The 20,717-nt window shown below is 34.3% G+C and overlaps 2 protein-coding genes across 2 annotated transcripts; both read right to left on the bottom strand.

Moving 5' to 3' along the window:
- Positions 1-206: 206 nt before the first annotated feature.
- On the bottom strand, positions 207-5,354 carry LOC145315704 (uncharacterized). Its single transcript, XM_080155733.1, has 3 exons — positions 4,391-5,354; positions 2,171-3,422; positions 207-1,587 (listed from the first exon to the last, which is right to left on the bottom strand). Exons 1-3 carry the CDS (start codon positions 4,633-4,635, stop codon positions 910-912), a joined length of 2,175 nt encoding a protein of 724 aa, XP_080011859.1. The 5' UTR covers positions 4,636-5,354; the 3' UTR covers positions 207-909.
- Positions 5,355-5,767: 413 nt separating this feature from the next.
- On the bottom strand, positions 5,768-20,484 carry LOC145318152 (uncharacterized). The gene is made up of 17 exons (XM_080159499.1): positions 19,663-20,484; positions 19,058-19,127; positions 17,547-17,603; positions 16,812-16,870; positions 16,387-16,449; positions 15,815-15,927; positions 14,412-14,451; positions 13,641-13,743; positions 13,242-13,277; positions 12,173-12,255; positions 11,487-11,558; positions 10,633-11,174; positions 10,023-10,194; positions 9,229-9,272; positions 8,498-8,666; positions 7,832-8,098; positions 5,768-6,017 (listed from the first exon to the last, which is right to left on the bottom strand). The coding sequence occupies exons 1-17, from the start codon at positions 19,742-19,744 to the stop codon at positions 5,929-5,931; spliced, it is 2,061 nt and encodes a 686-aa protein (XP_080015625.1). The 5' UTR covers positions 19,745-20,484; the 3' UTR covers positions 5,768-5,928.
- Between the last annotated feature and the right edge of the window lie 233 nt (positions 20,485-20,717).

Below are 20,717 nucleotides of genomic sequence, written 5' to 3'. Positions count from 1 at the left end.
TGCATAAAAAAAAAATGGGGGGAGAGGAATTTATTTTTGGGGGGTTGGGGGTGTCCAACGCCTCAAGAAAATAGCCTAAAACCACCACAGGACCAGTAGATATATTCCCCGAAGAGTAGAATCCGATCGATTGGTAGTTACTAAGATCTTAAGGGACGGACAGACAGACGGATAGACATAATTCTACTTCGTGTATTATAGATTACCTCTTTACTTGACCCATTGCAGATTAAAATTATTGAACATAAGTTTGACAACGTTACTTTCTACCAATCAACCAAAAATCCAAGTTAACCCACAAGTTTGAAATTAACTAATGATAAAAACGAGTAAATGAACTTATGGGTTAGAATTATATACATCCCAATTATCACCCCTCCCCCACGCTCCCTTGATATTTCATATTTTTTAAAAATAAAAACTGAAATTATGAAAAAATACACAAATTCCGGAATAAGCAGCAGCTAGCGAGCCCCATATCTAAGCCACAGACACTATTGAACGTCTTTTGAATTGCAACTTGTTAGCGGCTGCCTAGCCCTGTAAAGTACAAAAAAATATTATGCAGGGGTGTATATTTTCCCACCTAGTCGTATTTCCTTCCAAAACTTGCCCTTTTATAAATATAAAGTTGAAAGCTTTTATGTTCTGTAGCAAAGGATCTAGCTATCTACTTAACCGATATGGTTCTCCTTTATTGTGAAGCTTCGTATAGGTAGAGGAAAAAAAACTCCTCCCCCTTTTTGCTTTTAAAAACTTCATTTGATAATAGATGGGAGGGCGAGTCGACTAATCACTTTAAGAGAATCTAGAAGTTTCTAAGACTTAAAACTACTAGTTTAATAAAAAAAACTAAAAATTTCCTAATTTTGAAATGTAAAACATACACCCCTGCTAATATGGCATGAACTACTCCCAAGGGCGCCAAAAGTTTTGGATTTCATTGTTGTCACAAGAGTCTTCTTCCATAGTAAGGTCATCATCATTGTCTGTTGTCCAAGTAAGGTCATCATCATTGTCTGTTGTCCAAGTAAGGTCATCATCATTGTCTGTTATCCAAGTAAGGTCATCATCATTGTCTGTTGTCCAAGTAAGGTCATCATCATTGTCTGTTGTCCATTCTTCTTCTGTGTTCCAGGTATGTTCAGAAGGAGCATAGTAAGTTTTCTTTACACCACTGGAATTCAGATCTTCCCAGTTAGCAGAGCAATCACTATCATCATTATCAACATGCATAGCATTAGCAGCATCATCTACATTAGTTTTAATGGTAGACTCGTCTTTGCCGAAATGTTCAGAATTGCAAGCTCCGTGGTCAATATTGTCGGTAATTGAGTCATCCCCATTGTCATTATATTCAGCAATGCGAGCATCTTTGTCAATATGGTTTGCGATTGAGTCATCTCCAGTGTCGTTATATTCAGCAATGCGAGCATCTTGGTCAATATGGTCTGCATTTGAGTCATCTCCATTGTCACCCGCAGAACTGTTGTCAGCCAAGGATTCTTCTACCATGGTTTCATCACTGTCAGCGTGTAGGAAGTAAATTCTGCTGAACTTGTAGTCATAGTTATCACCTCTCTCAATCTGCAACAATGGATATTAGGATATACGTGGATTTGTCGTCAATTTAGCTTGCAAATATGGACCTCATATTTTGGTCATTTTATTCATACAGTATAAGGGGAGGGAATTATATGGATGGGGGTATCATTATTTAACCAGCTGTTAGCAAAATATTATTAGAGTAAAAAAAAATCTGGTGCCATGTAATGATATATCGATTGGGTATACCTAGTACCTATTATTTCTGTAATAAGAAAAACTGTTTTAGTGAAGGTAATAAATCCTATTAAAAAGTCTATGTGATCAAATGATACTTTTGAGCTATATACAATTTAAAGAGGCCTTTTTCCAGGGATCTAAATATACGACAATGGACAATAATCTGATTTATGTATATCATCAATGATCAGTGGTGTATATTCTGCACAAGATTAATTTTTTCCCCTGCTGCAGAATTTTTGGTGAATATTAATATAAAAAATCATAAAATAAATATCACTTTCATAGCCAGGACCTTCGGCTCCTTGGGGCCAATAAAACACGTTTCAATCCTATAATTTTAATATATGCGGAAAATATGATGTGATAAATAACTAAGTATTACCTTAACATCTCCAGAAAAGAGAGCCGAGAACTGATCCTTGACCTGGGCTGGCATCTCTCCCAGGATTCTCACCTTCATAACATCCAGTGTCCTAATGGCTGGGAGGTTCAGGTCAAAGCTGTTGTGATGATCAACATCCTCAATCCAGACATTCAGTTTGATCTCCAGCCTGCGAAGTCGTTTGCCAGGCAAGGACTCTATCCATGGCTTGAGAAGAGCTAGTGATCGAGCCAAGTTTGTCTTGGTTTCTCTAGAAAATGTTCCCCAAATCAGGTAATCTTCTTTAAATTCTATTTGAAGACGGTCTAGTTTTAGACAAGATGCTAGAAAAAAGTCAATAACTCTGGTTTTCTTCACCAAACTAAGCTTCAATGATTTTAAGCGCGGCATCTTTTGGTAGAGGTGGTACAAACTAACCTGACTTCTGATGCCAGCTAGTTCCAGGTTCTCCAGAGTAGCTCCACATTTTCCCAGGAACTTGATGATGTTAGTTCCAGATCCATTTATCAGCTGTACAGACTTAAGTGCTGGAAATTGGCAGGCCATGAGTTCAGGACTTTCTCTTATACATCTAAATCCTTCCAGCTTTAGATATTGCAGAGTACCAGAAATCTTTATGATCAGCTTCTCAACATCAATGTTGCAATTGACTGTTGTGAGACTTTTCAATGTTGTAAAAGCGTTGGGATGTTCTTCTAAGCCGCTTAGGTTAAACTTTTGGTGGGTCATGTTGTGCAGGGTCAGGTTCTCTAGGGTCGGAGCTAAATGGACAAGAACCTTTGTATCTACCTTACACTCGGAGAGGGTTAAACACTTTAATCTAGTTAAGCTCAGTGTTTTCGAGTGCAAATTGACATTGACAAAACTTAGACTCTTGAGAAGGTTCTCACAGCATCCAAAAACCTTATCAAAATATTGGTAGAAGTACAGGTGCAAACCGTCTACACTCAAATCCTTGAGCACTTCCCATTTGGGTCGTACTTCAGCCAAATTTCTGAACAATTTTAGCCAATTTGTTATTGATTCATATGTGCACAGAGAACCAATACTGAAATCAAGCTTTGCTATCCTCGGGCCATGTTCAGCTAGAAAGGGGATAATTGAAGTTTCTAGTTTTGTTGGAACATCATTAAAGTAGACTAAAAGCTTCTTGTTTGAGTTGAGCACAAAATCTGGTAGTGGATCTCCTCTGGAGAACTGGATTGTCCAGAATTGGAACTTGTAATCCCACCAGTTACTCATCTCCAACATTCTAAACCAAAAGAAAACGAGGATGACCACTTTCATCATTACGAAGCACAACAAATTATGTGGGACAAAGCATTTTATTTAATATTAAACATTATTTCAAAATTACCTAAACACTGGATGTTTAATAAGGACATGACTATATTTAATTTTAGACATTTCAAAGTAACAGCCTAACAGGAATAGGATCTCACTAACCGCTGAACCAATATGGTTCTCATAGGTCCTAGGAAGGTTCATAACTATCAGAACATGTACTATAATACAGGTACAAAGAGGGGGGGGGGGGGGAGAGCGGATGAGCCACTTTTTGAAACCAAAAGTAAAACGTGCATGATCTCAGCCCATAAAAGAGTTACAGCTTTAAATTCGGCACAGCAGTTGCTTTTGTGGAGAACAATATGGAACTGTGAAGAAACGGCGAACGAACCGCAACTCCCGCCGAAAACCGCCGAATTTTTTTTTCCTTTTCTCGCCATAAAAGACAATTTTCAATCATCTGAGATAAACTTTTCTTTTCATAAAAATTTCCCTTATATTTTTACTTTACACCTTTAAGATTTTACAATTGCAATTTTTTTAACATTGACATGATTGAAATATTTGAATATTAAGTGTCACGTGAAAATGTAAGGGAAATATTTATGAGAAAAAATTTATCTAAGATGATTGAGAACTGTACAATTTGGCGAAAAAAGACAAAAAAGAATTAGGCGGGAAACGGTGGCTTTCGGAGGAAGCGGCGGTTCCGCCGCTGTTTCTTTACAGTTCCATATTGTTCTCAGCAAAAGCAACTGTTGTGCCGAATTTTTGAGCTGTAACTCTTTTTGGTCTTAGATCATGCGCGTTTTATTTTTGTTTTCAAAAAGTGGCACATCCGACCCCCCCTCTTTTAGTGTCTGTGTAAGGGGGGGGGGGGGGCTTTTCACCCCAAACTTAAAGCCCCTAAATAATTTAAAATTAATCATTAACCTTCTCGAGGACAATCTTAGATTGAGTCTGTCCTTAGTGTCAAGATATTTGACAATATTCTTGTACACAAGTTCAGGAAGTGTCTCTAAATACGACATTGTCAGCTGCCAAAACATCTGAAATTTTAATCTTTTCTTTACAGTATGGCTTTGAACCCGATTGATTTCCATATGATTAGAAACGGTTGTAAGCCATACTGAAAAATCATGTATAACATCATATTGCAGACAATTTATCACAAACATTTTTTTGAAATCATAACATTAATACAATCTTTTTAATCCTGAGCCTTCATGGCTAACTTAAGTGGTTTCAATATCATAATTTTTCATATAATTATCCACGAAAAGCTGTTTAAAATACGAAGCAATATATAACTATTATTATAGTTTACACAAAATTTGTATATCAACCAAATCACGAAAATACAGGAAATGTTAAATTTTCTTGAATTGCTAAATAAAGACACAATGATGGATTTAGACTAACCAGTAAAAGCTAAAAGTTATTCTCTTAGTGACATATTCCTCCTTTAATTCTATACATTTATATAACTTTTTATCTTTGTTACTAGAGATAATTTAGAGATTTATTGTCTAAATCGGCCAACAGGAGATGACGGTACACCAGAGACCTGTCATTGGTTCAAACTTTTTACAGATTTGACGTTAGAGCATATTTTATTCATTTCGTGCGCATTATGATTCAGCTAGGTATAAATTGTCGCATTTCTTCGGATATAGATTTCCTTGCTAAAATTTTTTCCCTTAAAAAACCTCATAAGTTAGTTATAAATAGTTGAGTTTCTTATGATAGAAAAAGCTTTCTTAAAATTATATCGTAAAACAAAATTCATCGCGCTATTTCTTGAATAGATCTCGCATATAACAAAAAAAACAATGGTTTATCTCTGCAAAATATTCCTTATAAAATTGCCGAAAATGGGGTCGGCTTATCTAGATATATTATACATAATAAATACTAGGGTTGGGCCGGATACTTTTTTGGCCGGATACCGGATATCCGGCTGATTTCAAACGCCGGATATCCGGCTAACGCCGGATATCCGGCAAATATCCAGTTATCCGGCCGGATAACCGGCCAAATTACCAGATACTAAAGTAGCAAAAAAAAATTTCTTCAGAAATCTTATATAAATTTACATAAAGTTAAACTTGTTCAGAAAAAATGTTCTTCTAGCTTCAATAACAAGAAAATTATAGCCATTTAAAATTTTAAAAAGCAGAGATTTTTGGTGTAAAGTAAAAAAAATTAAAGAGCCGGATATCCAGCCGGATAGTTTCAATATCCGGTATCCGGCCGGATATTGAAAATGGCCGGATATCCGGCCACACCGGATATCCGGCCCAACCCTAATAAATACATAATCATTTTTTTAAAGCAAAGGTCCAATGGATTGTTTCTTACTTTTAGAAATCTTCACAATTTTTAAAAACAAATTAACAGTAGGTATTAAAAATTAATATCACAAGAATTTGATAAACATCCAAATATTAAGGTGTCAGTCATTGCTTCTACTATTTGTCTTGGGTTGTATCTTTAGCTTTGAATTTGAACTTTTTGTTGAGGGGACCAAACAGCACTTTGGGAGGCAGCGTGTTGTCACCTGAAAACCAAACAGTAAGAGGGGGACAGGAAGGTACGCAACATTTGGCTGTTTATTACACTTGTCCCCAATGTTTTATAATAGTGTTTTCTTATTGGTTGGGGCTTAAAAATAAGTTAAAAGTTAATTAAGTTTCAACCACTAATTGTAATGTAAAGAAAGGGGTAATTTTGTGTAGCATCATTGGGGATGTTCATCAAATTATCGTCCATTGTATTATCCATTAGATCCCTTTCCCTAAAAAGGAAGATAAAAGTTTTACTTGTGCTTATAATGCTAAGATTTACAGATAAAGGGTGTTAAAAAAAACCGATCGCTTCACTTTTTTAAATATAAACCCTACAGTTTTGGTCAAAAACTAACAAAAAATGACCCAAATCGTGTCCAAGCAATGACAATTAGAAAACATTATTGATTTTTATGTCTACTTACCTCTCCTGAGCTCTACAGCTCGAGTCCTAGCCCTTGTGGAGAATTTTTCCTTACATGGAGATAAAAAATCAACAAATCGTCTTAAATACTAAAAATAATGTAGATAGACCCCATAATGCTCAAGTTTTTGATGGAGTATGTAAAGACCTTTCTATAGACACCTTAACCAGGTTTCTAACTCAATCCTAGCCAATTTGGCATAAAAAAGACTGACCCTTCAAACATTGAGACATGACGGGTCTCTCTAGTTCTTGGTGTTTGACAGATCTTTCTTTGTGATGCCAAAATGTCTAAGATTGTGCTAGAAACCTGGTTAAGGTGTCTATAGAAAGATCTTGACATGCCCCATCCATCCCATCAATGCTAAACATTATGGGGTCTATCTACAAGATTTTAAGTACTTAAGAAGGTTTGTTCTTTTTTTTTTAAAGACAGAGCCTTCATGTCTCAATGTTTAATGGGTCTGTCTTGTTGATGCCAATTTGGCAACGATTGAGTTAGAAATCTGGTTAAGGCGTCTATAGAAAGGTCTTTATAGGCCCCATCAAAAACTCTTAACATTATGGGGTCTACATACAGGATTTCAAGTACTTTAGACAGTTTATTCTTTTTAATTCTATTACAAAACTGTAAAACTTTGTAATAAATTATGCACTCTAGATGTAAGGAAAAATTCTCCACAAGGGCTAGGAATCGAGCTGTAGTGCTCAGGAGAGGTGAGTAAAAATCATAATTCAATAGTGTTTTCTCATTGGCATTGCTTGGACATGAATTGGGTCATTTTTTGTTAGTTTTGGACCAAACCTGTAGGGTTTATATTGAAAAGAGTGAAGCGATCGGTTTTTTTTTAACACCCTTTAGATTAAAGTTCACTTAATTTACCAAGACACTGAACGAGAAACTAATACAAATCATAATGTTCAATGAGTACCCAACGTTTTTAAGCCAACGAATAAGATAACGTAGTTATAAAACATTGGAAAACAGTGTAATTTAACAGAGATCTAAATAAAAGATAAGACAATGGCCGATAAATTTATGTGTATCCCCAATGACGATATTATTATACGAAATTACCCCCTACTGTAAATTAAAATTAGTTGTTGAAAAGTTTGAAAACTCAACTTAATGAACCAACCAATCACAATTCACTAAAGTACCCATATTTGTTAAGACAACGAATGAAAAATGTTTTTATAAAACCGATTGTAACCTCTGTGGTAATTTACAGTCAAATCCCCCCCCCCCCCTTACTGCAAAGTATATATATGTTATAAATAAAATCAAGAATTTAAGAAGTCTTTTAGAACAGGATTATATTTGAAATAAGAGAAAAATAATACCTAGGCTCTTTAATAAAATAACAACTTACAAAAATTAACCTTTCTTAGGAACAGTATCCTCGTGTGGTTGATGATAATTATACTGTTGAGATTGTTGTTGTTGTTGACCAGACTTGTGCTGTGGATCATAGAACTGTTGTAGCTGTTGTCTGGTCAGTGTTGGTGGTGGATACTGTTGAACTGGAGGCTGTGGTGGAACATTATGAAGAGAATATTGATGTTGTTGTTGTGATGGATATGGATGACCTTGATAACATTGATGACCAAGCTGTGGTCTGTATTGTACTTGTGATCCTACAGGAAATCCTACAACATAAAATTAGAAAAATAGATTAGGAGTTGATTGTCTTAGATGATATTCCCACACTCCCACAAAAAAAAGATTTTAAAATCCCTTAAAACTAAAAATAAGAATCTGATCGGCACAGCGATTAGTCTTATCTGAACCAGGGGCAAGGGACCAGGATTCTGACAAACGGCTAAACGGCTGAGCCGCCAGCCGTTACTTTTCCAACTTTTTGTTCGATTTAGGGAAAATAGACCTACCAAGGATTGCTCATAAAAAATTTCAGATCGAAATTCGAATTCTAAGTGCCATTTAATCATTGATTACGAGATGGTTGCATTAAACCCCCCCCCCCCCTTGCGGAATCACGGCGTCTGGATCTAAACTAAAATCCTTCAAGTATTAATGAAGAAAATAACCTGGAGGATGATACTGATTCTTCTGGTGATTATACAGAACTTGTGGATGTTGTTGTCCTTGTACTTGTGCTGAATATGATTGGCCTTGTCTTGCAAGATATGCGTGTGCTGCCTGCTGAGATGAATAGACTTGTCCATGGTGGCTGGGCTGAACATGCGTCCGAAAACCCTAGGAGTGTTTGATTTCAAAGCTAAAAAGAATTTGAATGCACACGTACGTACAAACGTACTGTAGAAGTTATTTTGTTACTATATATTATTACTAGCGGGTACAACTCTAGAGGCCTCTAGGGACACGTAAAATTGTTTTTTTTAATCTATCTTAAAATAATCTATTTACCAAAAATATTTTTTCTCGCCCCTAGATGGTGTTAATTATGTTTATAGCTAATTGCAGAAATGTCCGCAGGGCGGCGTTTAATTTTTTAAAATTTTGTCGATTTCTCTGAGGAGGGTTGTGGTACCCTACCCCATAATAGTTATAAACCTTCCCGGGACCTATGAGAAGCTACCCTGTTAAGGAGAACCCGATGGGTTCAGTGGTTAACAAGATCTTTCGGTACAAACAGGCAAACATCCTGCAAACGGTTAAAATTGTATGTGATCATAATCTATACGTTCCACTGGTTGGCCATTAGCAGCCTTTAAAGTTTATAGATTTTTAGATATGATATGTTTGTATCAGGAACATTTCACCGTGAACTTAACAGATTTTTATCATTTAAATTTACCTGATCCTGAAGACTATTCTGTTTAACTGGCGGGTTATAACTTTCTAAATACAAAAACAAAATTAATCTTTTAATATTTAACTTTATTTTCTGGAAAGCAGTCTACTTTACGATGCGATAAATATAATTTCCCAATCACAGGAATCTTTAAAAAATGATGCATGTATCTTAAATAACAGCCTGTAAAAACAAGTTTTTCATACAGAATTTCATTTGAAGTTGAATCATCCATCCTGTATGCATGATTGTAGCCCTGATTATCTGAAGTTAAGATTCAGATGCACACGGATATTGTAAGTAAGAATCCTTTGGCAAATCATAGATTGGTAAGCTTCGCGCACAGCCGGGTGTTTTTAATGTTACATTACAAGCTGACCCACAATTCTTGTGGAAGCCATTTCAAATAGCCGCCGAAATTGTCATATTCCTACAATGTAGCTGACGGGTAAATATTTGGAGGTGTAGTAAAGGCTTGGAAATCGTTCGAGGCTTTTAGTAAAAAAAAACTTGTAGAACAAGTTTAAAGATAAATAATAGACAATGGCATTCTACTTCATAAAGGCATTATACAAGGGATCTAAAGGGATAAGACAATTTCCGATAAATTGATGCATATTCCCAATGCAGATACACAAAATTGTCCCTTCGTAAGTAACAAAAAGTGGTTGAAACGTTTGGACACTCAACCTAATGAATCAACCAATAAAAAGTCCACAAAGTTGTTAAACCAACGAATAAGAAAACGTTATTATAAAACTTTGGGGTCTAGTAAAATAAACAGTCCTGCATAATACCTTGGGACTGACTTGGGTGCTTCTTCTGGTTAAACAAATCTTGCTGCTGTTTCTGCCAGTTCACTTTCATCTGAGAATCAGACAGGTTTACATTGTCTTGCTGAGGCTGCGCTTTCATCTGTTGTGCTTGTCCTTGGTCTTGTACACTAGTTGGCTTCAGTTTCATTAGGTCCTTTAGCAATATTTTATCAATAACTAGCGGATAAGCCTTTAGCATCTATAGTTATGCATTCCAAGTGGTAGAGTGGTCAAGAAAATAGCCTAAAACCTAGGACTGAAAATAAAATAGCCTAAAACAATCACAGGGCCTAAATAAAGCTTACCTAAAAAAAAATAGCGAACCCAATCAGTTTAGTAGTTTTAAGCTTCAGACAAAAAAATACCTTTTCTACTTAATATAGTTGTTTATTAAAATATATACAACTCTATTAGAAAGAGACCAAAATAGCTACGCTTAACTGGCTGAAAAAGGGCCATAGCTTCTTATTTGTATAAGAACGTTTTTCTTCATTAATATGTGCGAAAAAAGGTTTCTTATGTTATGCAAAGAGACAAACGTACCTTTATCGTTTACATATAGAAAATTTCGATTCAAAATCTAAAACGTCACCTGGGCCGCTGGTTTGGAATACCGAAAGAAATTTTTTTCCGAGTCACAACCTTTTTCCTTCACATCAGCTGTTTTTCTTTCCACTGAGCGTTGTGCATTTCTTTCAAGCGACCTTTGAAGATTTTTCTCAACTAATTTTTGCAGATTTCTATCAGCTGATCTGTTGTGAGTTCGATCAGCTGATCTGTTATGAGTTCTATCAGCTGATCTGTTATGAGTTCTATCAGCTGATCTGTTATGAGTTCTATCAGCTGATCTGTTATGAGTTCTATCAGCTGATCTGTTATGTGTTCTATCAGCTGTTCTGTCATGAGTTCGATCAACTAATTGGTTACCAGCTGGCCGTTGGTTCAGTCTGCGATCAACATGTGATAATTTGTCCCTGCTTGCGTTAGCTGCTGATTCCTTTTGCGTGTGTTCAGAAGAATGTTTACTTGATTTATTAACGCCAGAAATCACATTTGTATCAGCCGATGTAGGATTTTCTGGTTGTTGAAATGTTTGTTCTTGTTGTTCGCCATTGCCAGCTGACCCTTTTGCCTTTTAAGATTTAGATTATACACTTTTTATTAAACAGACCAGCTAAAGCTATAAACCTGCGACTGTGGCTGAACACACAGTGATCTAAAGGAATAAGACAATGGCCAATAAATTGATGTATTGTACAATGTACAATACATCTACAATTATGATACGCAAAATTATTCCTTCTGTAGTGGTAGAAACGTTTGGGCAGTCAACTTAATGAACCAACCAATCAAAATGCAATAAAAGCCCCCAAAGTTTTTAAGCCAACGAATAAGAAACATCATATCATGTTCAGGTCATTGTTTGATTTGAATAATCTAATCCCTGCTTCAGATCCACATTGGCTTCCACTTCTTCTGTAGGTAACAAGTCTTCATCAGATTTGATATTAAACATTCCTAAAAGCAAGGATTACATTATCCAAATGTATAAAAGCACAGGAATAAACAGATTGAGTCGATAAATGTTGCATTACGAGAATTAAGCACCTCGTATTTTATTGAATGGCATATTATTACCCTTGTATTTATTACAGAGAGACATGCGGAACGATTAACAGAGTAGGTAAATGACTTTAAATCAGCAAAACTTCACAAAAAAAACGCTATTTACCTTTTAATGCAATCATGAAAAGTAAATTTCAACCGATGGAATTTTTTGAAGCGCCTTAATCATTAAACCGTATACGAATGGAAAAGCTAATCGAAGATACTCATTACTTTTACTCATTGGTCTACTGAGTCTGCATTTTAAGTATATCTCTAATAGCAGTCGGATAAATCCTTTTTTCATTATGACAGACAGACGGGAGGCAAAGTGTGTTAGACAGTGGCTTCGCTGCTAAAATGATTAGGTAATGTCGATTATAATCAGGGTTGGCATAAAACAACCAAGTAAAAAACCTAAGTTTTTTTTTGTTGAGTTTTTTAACTTAAAAAAATCCCCAAAAAACCCAGATTTTTACCAACCCTGATTGTAATACGTACGGATACATCCAAATGAAGATATTTACCAACATTTCTAACATCAACTGTCTTGTTCAACATTGAGCACAAACTAAACTCTGAGGCCATAGTTTCATTCAATCCTTTCGCTAATCAAATAAATTCAAATTCTAGTACGACTTCGAAATTGATTAATATCCGCTGCATTAGAACCTGTTTTCAGCCATTATGAAAAATCGTGTATCGCATCGTATTTTGGCTAACTTTCTACGAATAATAAAGTAAAAATCATAATATTGGTACCAGTTTTGTTAATCCAGGGCTTCGGCACCTACAAATCTTATCACTTATCAAAAAACTTTTTTTGTACGGCTTCGAATCAGATTATTATCCGCCATAATGAAAATTCATTTATATAGTTTCGTATTATGAACAATGTTCTACAAATAGTAAAATAACAAGGTTGACAACATCCATAAAAGCGAAGCTCTGAAACTTTAGGACAAACGAACATTAACACTTGTATAGTGTCAGATCTGAATAATCAGAATATAAAAGTATAAAAGTCGAACAAAACAAAATTGTAAGTAAATCTGATGAAAAACTTCTTAAATACAGGATATTGTTTAAGGACATACATACTTTTTTAAGACTTTATTATAAAGATGATTCACTTATAACAATTTATGTACTTTGTTATCCTAGGAATCAGTATTCCAAAAATCAGACCAATCGGATAATTTTATCACATAAAAATTTAATGTTAAAATAAGTTAAAATCAACATTTTTAAAATGGACGTACGGACTTTCTGGTATCGAGTATAGAGTTGCTTTGTTTTCTAACTCGTATAGGAATCATCATGCAAAGTTTGAAATCGATAGGACAATTCTAACATGCCTAAATTAACGAAAAGAGCTATCCGTTACGTAGGGACGGACCGACCCTAATTGTAGAAAAGCTTTTTAAAATCATACACTCTTTGTACCACGTAGACTTTGTTCGGTACTTCTTAATAGGCAAGGCTTTGTTTGCACCTCATTAACGGATATTTTTACTGATATAACAGCAGCTTCAAACCTTACACCGAATTGACAACTGTTTTAAATTTCGTTTTATTTGAATTTGATAATTTCCTGGCTGAAAGTTCTTTACTGGTGGCTTATTTCTTCCTGTTATCAGATGAAGGATTATTCGATATATTATTACTTGGATGTTGCACCACTTTTATATACTCTGATAAAGTTATACCAAAGCTGACTAAAATAACGTTCCACCAGTTCCCCCCCCCCCCTTTGCCTAATACCCTACTGAATGAACAAACTGACCAATAAATGAGATCCATAAAAGCAAACTTTATTGACGAGAAACTTTTCTCTATCAATATAACCACGTATATCCTACATCCATTGAGAAAATAAACTATTGACGGAGGGTTTCGCTATTTACAAGGTGCGAAATATTTTTATTACTGGTTCAATTGGTGACGTATCTCACCCCCCCCCCCAAAAAAAAAAATATTAAATAATCCTTTCCTTGATGATTGTTGTTTAAAGGTTTCTGTTCATTAGTTGTTTGACCGCCAGGGTTTAATTTACTAGCAACTACGCTGTCCGGTTTAGGCTGTTTACGCGGATTCTTTAATAAGATGTTATTTTTATAGCAAGAATTTTAAAGACAGAAATAGAATCAACTGTATACAGTAACATTAATCTACAGGGATCTTAAGGGATAAGACAATGGACGATAAGATGATGTACATCTCCAATCACCCTTCTGTAGATCAAAATCATTGGTTGAAAAGTTTATTCAGACACTATTAGTTTCGAACTAACCAATAATAATCCAATAAAACTACCTAATGTTTACCAACTAAAACACGTTGTTATAAAACTTTAGGTATTAGTGTATTTTACAGTCCAATGTCCCCTCCCTCCTTATTTATTTATCCACTTACGAAACAACAGTTTATAACTTTTTCTTATTCGTTGCCTTAACAACTTTGGGGACTTCTTTTGAATTTGATTAGTTGGTTCCTTAAATTGAGTGCAAAACCGTCTTAACCACTAATTGTTAGAAGGGTTATTTTTGTGTATTGGCATTGGGGGTGTACATCAATTAATCTGTCTATGTCTTATTACTTCCTGCATGGACATAAATCAAATACACATTGAAAGTACTGGCTAAAAAACTAGTATTGTTCTTATCCAAAAACACAAAAAATATCGTTTATATTTTTCTGTAAATCTGTGAATCTGCACAAATAGTATTTCATTGAATTTGCTTTGTAACTACATAAAAAATTCCTGTTTCTGCTGCTTTTGTTGTCTTTTTCTATCTTGAACTTTCTAAAATAGAAAATAAAAGGACATTTTAGATTGGTTTATATATACCTACAATTTAAATTATCTTAGTAGTAAGATTTTTATGTCTGTAGCTTAAGATTTCAATAAGTACTAAGCTGATTGGGTTCAATATTTTAAGATAAGATTTTCATAGTTTCCGCGATGTTTTCAGGATATTTAATTTTCAGATTTAAGTTATTGTTTTAGCCCCTTTCTGTTCCTTTGAATTTAGAGTCCCTAGATGTTAGGAGCGCAGCCGCTAGTATGCTGTAAAGTAGTAATTAGTATGTAAGTAATATTCTTCATATTTCTTTAATCCAGGGTTTCGGATCCGCATTGATTTTTTGCGGATCCGGATCCTCAAAATTTGGTCAGTGCGGATCCGGTTCCGGATCCTTGACAATAAAAATAAAATCACCAAACCTTTCAAAAATATTTATTCTTTAATTCGAAGTCAAAAATACTTAATTTTCAAGTCTGACCCTAAACCTTAAAGATTGGCTCTCATCAAGAGAATGTCTGAGATTGTATATAAATTTAGGTAGATTTTTCCCTTTTTTCTGCATTTTTTTGAGTCCAAGGATCCGGATCCGCATTTTTTTGCGGATCCGGATCCTTGGACTCGAAAATATGCGGATCCGGATCCGAAACCCTGCTTTAATCAGAGTTTACGAAAACTCATGAGCATTAAAAAAACTTTTTATAGCCATTTAAATGTATCGAAGTTAGGGGTGTATATTCTACATGGGATCCCCTGCTCAGGGGGGGGGGGGGGAATGTAAAAGTTAAGAAAACTGAACACATTTTTTCCATTCCCCCCCCCCTCCTTGGTGAAAAAACCAAAAAAAATGTGTGGTAGGAGGGATAAAATAAATAAAATATAGAGTTCTTTAAATATTTTTCCATTTCTCCCCCTTCTTGGTGAGAAAAAACTAGGGGGGAAAAAAATAAAAAAAAATTGTAGCAGGGGAAAAAAATAAATCTTGTGCAGAATATACACCCCTGATCGAAGTTAAAAAGCAATGAAACATCCATAAGTAGCAAAGTACAAAAACTTCATGGATAGACAAACAAAGATAATTAATGGCAAATATATTCATTTGATAAAAAAAAGAAAGAAAAAGAATAATAGAAATTATAGAAATCACGAGACCGAAACGGAAAAAAATAAGTTTTTATGTCGTTTGATTCATGATTAACAGACTGGCAGACCAAGATAGTTATGGATTGTATGCTCATTGATACAGGAAATCTTAACCAAAAATTTCAGCTGTCCATCTTAAACAGGAGCTGAGAAAATCGCTCCAAAATAACGTTACGGACAAAGTAAATTGTAGAGTACCTTTACTTCCAAGAATATAAATACCTTTATAGCAGAGTCGCACTTGGCAATTTCCTCCTTTCTTTCGGCAACTTTTAGTTCCATTGCTTTTATTTCCGCATCCAAACTTTCCATCTCTTTATCTATCTCCTTCTTCTCTATACAAGGAATCGAAATATTACTTTTTGTATTTTGCACCAGATTTGCAGGTACTCTGATAAAGTGAAGATAGAAGCTGGCTAAAATATATGATAATATGTCCCCCAACCAACCCCCATCCCTTTTACTCAATCCCACTGGATGGACGAACTAACCAATAAATAAGGTCAATATTATTTAAGGACTTCCCGCGATTGTCTTAATATTAACACAAAAATTGTCGGTAATTTTGATCATTGTACCTAGCGTTCATTGTTTTTTTCGGGGGGGGGGGGGGAGATTTTTCAAGGGGCGATAACTGCTGGGAGGGTGGAGATTTCATCTTACAATACAGTAAAAATCTTACACTGAAAATATAAAAGGCTTTACTGTAAAAAAAAAGACGACTGCAGTTTACAAGATCTACAGACAGACATCCTATTATAATGATTAAAATTTTTATAATTAAATAAAGATACCTTTGATACTCTTTTCAATGGATCCTCTTGTTCTTTTTATAAGTTTGTTATACAGATCCTCCTAATCGTAATTCAAATTAGTTTTTTTTTATTTTGTCTTAATTGTGTCAATTTGAACTTAACAAAGCAGTTGACAAATTAATAGTTATTTGTGGCATCTTATATTAAACTTGTTTTCCGCGCATTTTAAAATAAAAATTACAAGATTAAAACCAGTTTTGTTAGTCCTGGGTTAACAAAATTGGTGTTAATTTGTGATTTATAATTTAATATTCGTGTAAAGTTGTCTGTAATACGATGCTATACATGATTTTTAAGTGTGGCTTAGAGCCGCTTCTAATCCAGCGGATATGAATCGGTTTCGAGGCCATACTGGAAAAGGTTATCTCCACCGGAATATTTAATTCGTAAATCTTAATTTTCCTGAAATTCTTGTTTTGCTTTCACTTTGATCAAAGATTCTTCGCATGGCGTAAACATTTCTCTAAACGGTAAAATTGCAAAACTTGTGCAAAACAACAGGAGGGGGGGGGGGGGGGCATTGGGCTATTTTTTTACACTAGTCCCCAAAGTTTTAATATTCATTGGCTTAAAAAACTTTGAGGTCTTTCATTAAATTTTGATTGGTTGGTTCATTATGTTGAGTGTCTAAACGTTACAATCACTAATAGTAATCTACAGAAGGGATAATTTTTGTGTATTATCATTAACTTATCGGTCAATGTCTTAAACCTGGCAAAACAAGGATAATTATGTTCAGTTGTATTTTATTGGCGATAGAAACCGTGCAAAAACTTCTATTATGTATGTATGTATTTGACGAAATATAATAGTACTAGCGGATACGGATCTAGCATTTGGGGCAGGGCATGCATTCTAAGCGAAAAAAAAACGTCAGAAAAGTAGACTAAAACCATCTCAAGCTTTAATATAAAATAGCCTAAAACCAATCAGTTCAGTACTTATGGGATCTTGAGAATCGGACAGAAAAGAGCCTTACTTCTCTTCTTTATATCATAGGATTGGCTGTACTACTATCGATATAATAATCTTTAGATATTGAAAACTTTACACAATTATATGCATTTTTATAGCCATGTAATTTCAAATTTTTGTTGTCTACTGTATTGAAGTTTCTTCGCAAATGTTTTAAGTTTTGCACTTTCCTGATATGCGAGGGTAGTTTAGGTCCGATAGGTTGATATTTTGATCCAGCCCTAATAAGATTTAATTAGACTTGTTATATTTGTATCATCGTATTATAGGCAGCTTTCCGCGGTTATTAAAATTAAAAAATAAGATCAAAACCAGTTTTGTTAGACGCAAGGGGCCAAAGGCCTAGGCTAACTTTTTAATTTTATAATTTTTATTTTGATATCCTTGAAAATTGCCTGTAATAAAATGCTATACATGATTTATTCAGAATGGCGAAGAACCGGTTCTTATCCACCGGATATTAATCTGTTTCAAAGTCATACTGGAAATAATATAACTTTTTCAAGATTTTTTTATTTGTGAAAATGGCGACAATTTATGGAGCGGTTGGTTTTCTTGGAAATTGAGAATTAAAACAGAAGAAATTCATACGCCAAAATTTTTATGAAAGTAAACATGACAGCTAACGCCAACCACCGCCGTAGGAACATCGGTCATTATTTGAGAATTACTTATTAAAAGTTTAAAATACAGAGATTGGTTTGACGCACTTGTTTTTTATTCGCGGACGGTATGACGTATAATAAAGGGACAATACACGAACGAGAGCAAGTGGCGTTTGGCACTTTCCATTAGCGATGTATGTGAACCATTTTTTATTTGAATTAACTAGGGTTTTGCCCAATGAACTAATAAATTAAATGCATCCATGGTTTCATGATAAACAAGAGAAACGATTTTTGTCAAAATTCTATCAAATACTTTGTTGAGTTTAATGTGTATAAAAATTCACTGAAAAAATATTATTAATTGCTATAAAAGGCAGATAAACATTATTACATTAGATAAAAAAAAATTACAAATTACCAGCCCTTTTCATAAATGTCATAAAAGTTTGCTTTTGTTTTTATGCATTTGATAATATCAAGAGCCAACATCATTTACTTTATAATTTTATTTCTCACCAGAAACTTAATTTTTTTGCCGTTCACTTTCCTATATATATAGAGACCTAGTGTATTCAATAAAAAAGCTTGACATCACTGCTTGAAGGTGCTTAAAACCACCTAATCTCGTTCGTGCATAGTTTACTTTTTTAATATTGAAACATATTAAGGTCGTTAGTCTTTTAAATGCAATGTAAGGCTTTATCATATTTGTTTAGATCTAATTTGTAATTTTTTCATTTGCCCTAGGATAGCCTTGAAGACGAGATACACAACGAGAACTTTAAGTGCATCTCTGACCAAACCTAGCTTAATACTGTGCGTTCAGACAACCAACCCTTTAATTGCACCTTTGTCTTGGAGATTATAACTGTCCATTGCAATGATTTGAGCATGTTTGGGGCCAAGACATTCCCGCTAATCTATTTATGTCGCGCACCTGACATAGCAGCAAAAGAACCATTTTCACATCTTATGCTATGGCACGATGTTATTGTTAAACCGAGATTCCCAGACGACGAGCGGATGCGCTACGTGTTGAGCCACAGTCATGGGTTTTATTAATTTACCTGACACACGCCACACATTTCTCTTTACTCTTGGAGGCACATGAAGAACATAATATGCAACGACAATTACCTGGGGGAATAAAATGTGGAAATTATTTTATAAAAATAAGATGCTATAAAGCTGCTAACAGCAGTCGGACAGCTATGGATGGATGTAAGATACTTAACTATGCTCTGTATTCATGGAAATGCTAACAAGAAGTTTCAGTCGACTATTTTTTATAAGAGCCGTAAAAATCACGTTTCCCTTTAAACCGTTTCTAACGGACATTTCGAATCATAGAATACCTAATAAAAATACACACATAAACGACATTTGTAAAAATGGAAGGGTTAACGAACGTTTTAAACAGAGAAAGATGCACTCAATAGCTAAAAGTCTTGAATGACTTTGGTAATACGAGAGTTATTTAATCTTACTGTTCACTTGTCGATTCAAAGAAAATACAATTTACCGCAAAAAAATGTAAATTATTTAATTTTCTTTAACGTATAAAACTGTCGATAGTACATTATCATACATGATTTTAAGTATGTTTAATAACCGGTTTAATCCAACAGATATGGATCAGATTCGTAGCCATGCTAAAATATTTTTTTTATACCTATAAAGAATTGTGATTTCTCATCGATTTTAGCCAGACACATGAGACATTTCATCCAGTAAGGAGGGCCTCTTCCACCCATTTTATCTTTTAAGCTATAATTATTATCCACAAAGAACCTTAAAAATCAATGTTCATATTTTTAGGGGTGGAATCGTTTCCGAAACCTCAAAAAAATGTTTAATCTTTGTTAAATTAATGTATAAATCCAATATCTGTAAACATTTTAGTTTTCTTCTCGAAATCGTCGATCCAGGATCTTGATTAGCTTGGGAATTATCTGCCAGTTTTATTCACAAGTTTCAAATTGTAGTATGCCGTACAATAAGGGTTGATGCGTCACCATTCGGATTCATAAAACGGTCGAACCATTTGATTATGATTTCAAGATTTCAAGCTTCGTATTAGTCTTCAGCTTTGTATGACTTTATTTTTTTTGTAGTTTTTTGTAAAAATTTTGCGAAAACATTAACAAAACATTATAATACTTAAAAGTGTACGTGCGATGCATTAGTTTTACTATTATAATTAATATCTAGAAAACAAAGAGAATACAAACACAAATAAAATCACATAAAGTACTTAAAAAGAAACAAAACACATTAAATATATCAGGTAAACTCTTTCTTTTTCGTTGATGAACTTTTTTAGGCTAGATGAATTTTGAACAGGTTTCTCAGATATTAATCTTCTTTTAGTTTTTTCGATTGGTTCACGTAGAAGGTAGATTTTTAGATATTTCCATAGACCAGACGTGCACCAGAGTATAAACCAAGAAGAAAATCATTTTAAGAAACATAGGGCTCCAAACGATCATTTCTAGATCTGAAATATAAAAATTTAAGTTTTAACAAAAAAAAATATCTTAGGTATTGATGGCGTACTTTTTCTTATGTTTAGGTTTGACTCATTCACCCCCCTGTCAAAATTATGTACATTTTTAAGTACAATTAAGTAACTTTTCGACTTGCGTATATCAAATGCTAAAGCTATGAATTAAGTCAAAAATTCATTAATCGTCTTTTCTTAATAATAAGAATTTTCCTGTTTGGACT

Source organism: Acartia tonsa, chromosome 4, assembly GCF_053477335.1.
Source record: "Acartia tonsa isolate MP-2025a chromosome 4, ASM5347733v1, whole genome shotgun sequence".
NCBI classification, from domain to species: Eukaryota; Metazoa; Arthropoda; class Copepoda; order Calanoida; family Acartiidae; genus Acartia; species Acartia tonsa.
The sequence above is the reverse complement of the archived record's forward strand: the minus strand, read 5'-3'. Positions and strand labels throughout refer to the sequence as shown.